Source organism: Amphiprion ocellaris, chromosome 10, assembly GCF_022539595.1.
Source record: "Amphiprion ocellaris isolate individual 3 ecotype Okinawa chromosome 10, ASM2253959v1, whole genome shotgun sequence".
Lineage (NCBI taxonomy): Eukaryota > Metazoa > Chordata > Actinopteri > Pomacentridae > Amphiprion > Amphiprion ocellaris.
The window spans coordinates 22,895,473-22,902,663 of record NC_072775.1 but is presented as its reverse complement, the minus strand read 5'-3'; the positions used below and the strand labels follow the sequence as shown (position 1 = coordinate 22,902,663).

Below are 7,191 nucleotides of genomic sequence, written 5' to 3'. Positions count from 1 at the left end.
TTCATTAATGTTTAACTAAAATTTTGTCATGTTATTACAAGAAACTATTTATCTGCACTTCATGTACAATATGACATAAACTCATTTCTCTCCTCTGCTGATCCTTCCTCTGCCCTGATCTAAATGACACCCGGTTACAACACATCACTCATTTTCATAAGACTGAACAGTATGTTTGGCATAACCAAGCAAACAAACAAGCCTCTCTGTCAGCGTGTGGAATGCTGGATTAATGGGCATCAACATCAAGCAAAGACAGTAATAGGATCAAGCTCAGGTGGAAAGAGCACAAATAGACCTGACCAGGTCAAGATAACCTGCTGACTGTTGTCCACACAGAGCACTTTGTTTATTTCTGTCAGCTGAGAAGCACCGTCAGTCTTCTGCTGGTGAGTTGTCTTTGTTTTGATCAGTCTGTTGGGCATTTTTCTCTTTTTGTTAGTCAGAATGGGGAATCTAATAATAAGCTTCAGCTAAATGGTCGTATTTTACTACTGTTATGTTAATGTTTCACACACTCTCTTATTATTTGACTTGTGCTTATCCTTACTGGCTTCTTCAGAGTGATATTTTGAGTGCAGAGTAAGTTTTGACGGTGCACTGGAGCACCAGTTTTGTCAGTCTGAGCCTCTTTAAACTCCTTTTTTTTATTCCTAACTTTACACTTATGTCATTCTGTTGCTTGGTGACTGGTAGAAACAAAAGCTAGCGTTGCTGCTAGTGGGGTGTAATAGAGCAGCTTTCAGCTTAAACCCATAATGAAATAAGTCAATTGAGTACATCCCCATTTACTGTAAATCCCTGCTGGATGGCCACTTGTGTAACTCCGTGCACAACTGAACTGGACCGTAGACTCCGGAGAAGTCCAGCAGGTGAGTTTAGCTGTGAACTATTAACAAAAAACATAATATGAATTCGGAATCTTTTCAAGATTTTCTTTTTGGTGTATATTTTTGTGACTTGATGGAGCCTGACCTCCTGGCACGGCAGATGGCCCAGACGTAAACACAGCCTGCCAGGTTTTCCAGCTGAGATGGACCCTGTGATGTATCTTATTAGGTGCTCACCTCCTGCTGCTGACCTCTTCATGGTCTGGTTCAAAGTAAAAACAAAACTCAGTCAACGCAGTCGGGAAGGAAAGTAGGAAGAAGAGTTGTAGTGATGCAATGGCAGCAGACCTAACTGTAAATATGAACAACTGTTAGGTTCCAGGGTTTTAAAATGCAGTACAAAATTACAATGGGAAACTATTCTGTGCAGGGACATTACAGGTCACTTTCAAAAGTAATCTATAAATGAAACAAGACACTTTGGGTCATTTTTACACATACACTACCGTTCAGAAGTTTGGGTTCAACCGGGCAATTTCATGTTATCCATGAAAACTCACACTTTCATTCATGTACTAACATAATTGCATAATGGTTTTCTAATCATCAACTAGCCTTTCAACACCATTAGCTAACACAATGTAGCATTAGAACACAGGAGTGATGGTTGCTGGAAATGTTCCTCTGCACCTCTATGTAGATATTCCATTACAAATCAGCCTTTTCCAGCTAGAATAGTCATTTACCACATTAGCAATGTCTAGGCTGTATTTCTGATTCATTTGATGTTATCTTCACTGCAAAAAAATGCAATTTTCTTTCAAAAATAAAGACATTTCTAACTGATCCCAAACTTTTGAACGGTAGGGTATTTATGCCACAGAAACCTCTATTGCTTTCCAATTGCACAGTATAATTTTAGTATTATTGTTTCTGGGATCACCACACATACACTATTAAAGGTTTCGTTGAAATGTACCTTTGTGACCTAATCAAATAAACCCAACAGAACAATATTTTTTTGTACAAAGTACAAAGGACAGATGGCTGTTATGATGAAGTTTTGTAGGTCCAGATAGATGTGTAGCACCACCAAGTGGCAGACCAACTTATGACCATGTGCAGTATCGTTCATGTTAAATCACGCTTGAGCTCAAATCCTCTTAACTTTCTGGATCAGATTAGATAACACCTGTTTTTGTTTCTTAACTTAAAAGTGTGTCTGATTGCAAATACATGGAGAGCTGTGTGGGTTCTTCTTGTTTGCATAAGTTTGTGAGTCTGTATCAGTGAGTTCCAGATGTAACCCCTGTACTGTATCTGTCACATCCTTTCAGAATCAGTTTCTCTCATCACACAGCGTGAGCTCCAGAATGAAGCTCCTGCTCACTTTGACCCTTTTGGTTGCGACACTGTGTGTCCTCAGCTTTGCTTCTGCAGACCAACCAGGCATCTCAGAGGAGACCCTCAAACGTAAGCTGACAGAGCAGAGTGTCTTTCGTGTCCTGCAAGTGACTTATAGATAAGTCAGGTTCTTCTCAGCACTTCTGATTGTTTCATTTCATTAGTTTTACATGTTTGCAACTCTATTTTGATTGTGATGCAAAAAAAACCCCATGAAGTAATTGCTGATTCTGTTGATAGTCATCCATAGCAATGAGTGTTTATAATACACGTCTCAACCAGATTTCTCTCTCGTTCTCCTTCTCAGAGTTGTCAGAGGATGGAGAGAAATTTGTGGATGAGGAAGTGAGGAGAGCTCTGTATGGAGTGAAGCAAATAAAGGAGGTGATGTGGAGGAATGAGCAGAAGCATGAACACCTCATGAAGTCTTTGAGACACAGCAGTGATAAGAAGAGGGTAAGACCCACAGCGCTAAGAAAGAAAAGTGGATTCAAGCAAAATGTAGGTAAATATATTAATGTTTCCAGTTTGTGCCACCAGGGGGCAGCCCAGCTGGCTAAGGAGGTGACTGACAAGCTGGAGGAGGCAGAGGAGCAGTGCAAAGACTCTCTGCAGTCTGAGTGGGAGGAGTGCAGGCCCTGTCTGGAGGATGCCTGTAAATCCTTCTATACCTCCACCTGCCGCAGGGGCTTTGCCACTTTCCATGCGAAGGTGTGAAAGCTGCAGCTACGAACTGCTTTGTTCTTGTTCCAGCCCTCAAACATACACTGTTGCCAGAAATAAAATCGTGTCTATCAGTTCAACCCTCCCTTTTTTGTAGAGGTGTCATCTTCTCTGCAATGGCTGAGATGGTCATTTCAGTCAAGCTAAAGTAATACGAAGGCACACGTTTTGTAATGACTAAATGACTAAAATCATAAGTACTCCACCAAGGTTGTTCATTCCCTAATATGACAGCCAGAAATGCAGCATTTTTTTTAGAAAGGCAGCATTTGTTTATTAGTTACTGATGATCAGAAATCACAGCACCATAGAATGTGGCCATTTAATATAGATGTACCCACAAACAAAATGACCTTGCACTGAGCACAGGTGTGTGTTTTGCATGTGTACATTATGTATAGATAACAAATTGCATGACCTAACTATGTAGCAGGTGGGGAATTGATGGAACTCGGAAACACCGCCACAATTTAATCAATTGTTCCTTGTATCATTTCCGACAGATAAGTCCCGATAAGTCTGCACCAGTCGATTTGTAGTAGGATCGCAATCACGTGATCGTTAGCAGGCAGGTGACATAGTGTTCACTTGTTGTCATAGTTACAGTGACGCCGTGCCGCTATCTCACAATGATACAGAAATCTTTAACAAATCCATGGATCCAGACTGTAAGCCACATCACTGCCAAAATCTAATCACTTGGTCCTTCTGTCATTTCTGACCTTCCCTGAAAATTTCATCCAAATCCGTTAGTTCATTTTAGAGTAATGTAGCTAACAGACAGACAGACAAACAGATGGACAAACGTAAGCCGATCGTCACATAACTCCACCACATTCCTTTCCACCCAACCCCAGCGTATGCAACAAATGTTTTGGAATCATGCACTACTTGCCCAGTTAAACAAAACACAGACTACTTAATTTGCCTCACAAGATATTTAATTGAAATAGTGTTTATAGATCTATACAGTATCTGACAAGACAATCCTTGCCCAATGTAGAAAAAATAAATAAATAAACAAATCAGCATTATTGCTGCAGAATGTTTTGAACCCCAGTAATCATCTTCTGGCCTCCAGGCCTCCATCACAGCCCTAAAAACATTTTTTTGTTGCTAATATCAGTTTTAAATAGTAGGAAATCCTGATATTGCTTATATTGTTGTACTGAAAAGGAAAAGCGATGGCATCAGTTTTCATATCGGTGTACATTGGAAAACATATACTCTGATGCTGATATATCTGTGACAGGCCAATATCAGTCGGCTCAACCTAATTCCACACATTCTGTTTTGTAGGTGGAAAACTTTTTCCAAAGGGTCTCCAGGCGCTTCGGCCCACGTGAGCCCAGCATGGAGGCAGGAGACATCCTGGTGAACCAGGGCCCAGACAGCACAGACACAGAGGTTGCCCGAATTGAGGATTCCTTCAACCACCTGATGAGCAAGGTGGGCACAGTGGTGAACCACAGCGTCACGCTGGTGTCCAGGATGAGAAGCAGGCTTGACAAAGTCCTTCAGAGAGCCTTCCTGAACATCACCGATGTCCTGACTGAAGAGAGCACTTCTGATCCCTACTACCCCAGCCGGGACTCGGGCTTCCTGCAGGGCGTTGGTCTGGAGGAGGTGCTGGAATCCTTCTTTGACTTTGGCAAGAGCGTCGTGGAGGAGTTCGGAGCTGTGGTGACCCAGGTGTTCGATGACCTCCACGAGACAGTGGAGGAGGAGAAGAAGAAAGGTAGCAGCCAGTTGGCGCCACATATGTGCCACTGTGACTCAAATACCCCAGGGTATACTCTGGTCTAGGCCAGTTTATACCTGTTGACACATAAAGATTAAGCATGTTAAGCTCTTAATTGTTAAGTTGTTTGGGTTTGTTTTTTTTCAAAGAGGTATGCTCAGGAAGTAAATCATTATGAAAGAACATAACTAGAATGTACTTGAGCTAATTACAATGAAAAAAGTTAAAATCAGAGGAAAAACTGAATTGAAAACCAAGAAAAATTTAAGCAAAACATTCTAAAAGAAAACCCACATTGTCTGGTGTTGCTTTCAATTGTTTCTGTATAACAGATTTCAGTATAATACCTCTTTGTATTGTCTTTGATTTGTGCTTAAACTAAGACTGACTTGATCTGTGTGTAACAGGCCGGATTAAACCCCTGGCCAAAGTATACTTTAGCTTAGCCCAGTTTATATGCCAGGGAGTGAAGTAGCCTAGTCCAGAATATACCCTTCCAGGCTAAAATACATCCCATGTAATATGAGATTGCATTAATTAAGCACAAATCAATGAAATTAAATCAAACATTTTATGCAAAAGAGGGCTGCACAGTGGCTTGGTGGTTAGCACTGTTGTGCAGCTAGAAGATCCCCGGTTCACATCCCAGCCTGGGATCATTCTACAGAGTTTGCATGTTCCACCTGTGCATGTGTGGGTTTTCTCCAGGTACTCCAGCTTCCTCTCACAGTCCAAAAACATGCTGAGGTTAATTGGTGATTCTAAATTGTCTGTGAGTGTGACTGTTTGTCTCTCTGAGTAGCCCTGTGATACTCCAGTGTGTCCCCTGCCTTTGCTGGAAGTCAGTGTTACCTTACAGAGATGCCATTTGTTGCCTTTCTTGAATGATCATCGAAACACTAATCTACCTGTTAATCATTTTTGGCGTAGGGAGGGAAAGTTTCCCTCGTTTCCTGCGGAACAGAAAGCTGTGCAGAGACCTTCGCAAACAGACATCAGAGTGCTGGCAGCTGCAGAACCAGTGTGAGGCCTGCCAGGGAGCTCTGCTCACAGGTGAAGCACTGCAGTCTGTGTCTATTTCAGCTGGTATCTTTCCACACAAAAAGCTCATCACCTTCTCTCCTCCAGAATGTCCCAGTGTTCGGGAGCTGCATGTGGAGCTGGATGAAGTTTCCCAGCTGGTGGAAGTCTCCAAAGAGCAGTACGATGAGATCTTGTCCATTGTCCAGCACCACACTGATGAAACGGTCAACTGGCTCAGCAACATGGCGGCTGAGTTCGGCTGGGTGGCTCAGGCTGTGAGCAACAGCAGCACTCCTCAGAATATCTTCCGCATCACTATGGTGAGCAAAGGTTTTCTAACCATCAATTAGCCTTTCAACACGATTAGCTTCACAGAATGTAGCATTAGAACACAGGAGTGATGGTTGCTGGAAATGTTCCTCTGTACCTCTATGTAGATATTCCATTAAAAATCAGCTGTTTCCAGCTAGAATAGTCACTTACCACATTAACATTTCTGTATTTCTGATTCATTTAATGCTATCTTAATTGAAAAAAAAAAAATGCTTTTCTTTCAAAAAATAAGGACGTTTCTAAGTGACCTCAAACTTTTGAATGGTAGTGTATAAAGGCATGTAGGGAGATCAGCAGAGGGAAATATGTACATGTAGGGAGTACATCTGCAGATGTTTTTTAAATACCGAATGCACAGAATTTGAATTGCAAACTAAAATATATAGTTAAAGAGTCTATATGTGGGAGAATATAAGCAACTGGGGACAAATCCATCTTTGGATATTTGTAGAATAACTTTTATCAATATCCAGTAATAGCAGGTACAGTCAGCAGTGGGTGTAAAACATGACTTCTTCCATGCTCCAGGTGGCGCCAGAGAGCCATGACGAACACAACATGCCTGTGAGTGAGACCAAGGTGGAAGTGAACATCTTAAACTCTCCCCCACTGATCCTCTCAGTTCCTGGGGAGCTGGAGCTGCAGGATCCAGCCTTCATCCAGTTTGTGGCCCAGGAGGCTCTGGACAAATACAAAGAGATGGTCAGGTGAGAACTTCACCACGTGTGGCAAGCATTATCCACATTCTTCCGCTGCCATTTGTCCTTCAGTTGAAGATGTTGTCACTGGATACAAGGCTTAGGCCAAAGGTGTGCTTGAACGTTTATGAAATGCGATTGCAATATTGACTTTTACACACCTTAAATTACAGAATTAACTTTCTCTTTTTCTTTACAGGTTTGAGGATGAGTAAAACTACATCGTCTTTTGAGACTGTATGAAGAGTAGACATCTTGTTGAAATGTACATACAACTGAAACATAAGTGTTGCTATTTATTATGTATTAATGTAAAAAGTAAATATACCTCTTACTGGTTGTCAAATGGTGTAAATAAATAAAAAACGGGCTTCTTGGTGGTTTATGCTGTCCACCAGGAAGTAAAAAATGAATGAATAAATCATGGGTCTGAATCCTC

At 41.5% G+C, this 7,191-nt stretch overlaps 1 protein-coding gene across 2 annotated transcripts; it reads left to right on the top strand.

Annotated features, from left to right (window-relative positions):
* The first annotated feature begins 260 nt into the window (after positions 1-260).
* clul1 (clusterin-like 1 (retinal)) lies at positions 261-7,186 on the top strand. Of its 2 annotated transcripts, none has more exons than XM_023265145.3 (9): positions 261-389; positions 2,168-2,303; positions 2,542-2,690; positions 2,775-2,945; positions 4,257-4,695; positions 5,629-5,751; positions 5,827-6,041; positions 6,583-6,761; positions 6,952-7,186. In XM_023265145.3, the coding sequence occupies exons 2-9, from the start codon at positions 2,204-2,206 to the stop codon at positions 6,965-6,967; spliced, it is 1,392 nt and encodes a 463-aa protein (XP_023120913.1). In that variant the 5' UTR covers positions 261-389; positions 2,168-2,203; the 3' UTR covers positions 6,968-7,186. The 2 variants fall into 2 exon arrangements, with proteins under 2 accessions (XP_023120913.1, XP_035801849.1); XM_035945956.2 differs by lacking the exon at positions 261-389 and adding an exon at positions 496-872.
* The last annotated feature ends 5 nt before the right edge of the window (positions 7,187-7,191 follow it).

Excerpts from the sequence above, each read along its gene's own strand:
- clul1 (XM_023265145.3), top strand. The coding sequence starts at position 2,204 with ATGAAGCTCCTGCTCACTTTGACCCTTTTGGTTGCGACACTGTGTGTC. Across the intron at positions 2,691-2,774 it reads ACAGCAGTGATAAGAAGAGG|GGGGCAGCCCAGCTGGCTAA; the intron begins GTAAGACCCACA and ends TTGTGCCACCAG. Across the intron at positions 6,042-6,582 it reads ATATCTTCCGCATCACTATG|GTGGCGCCAGAGAGCCATGA; the intron begins GTGAGCAAAGGT and ends TCCATGCTCCAG.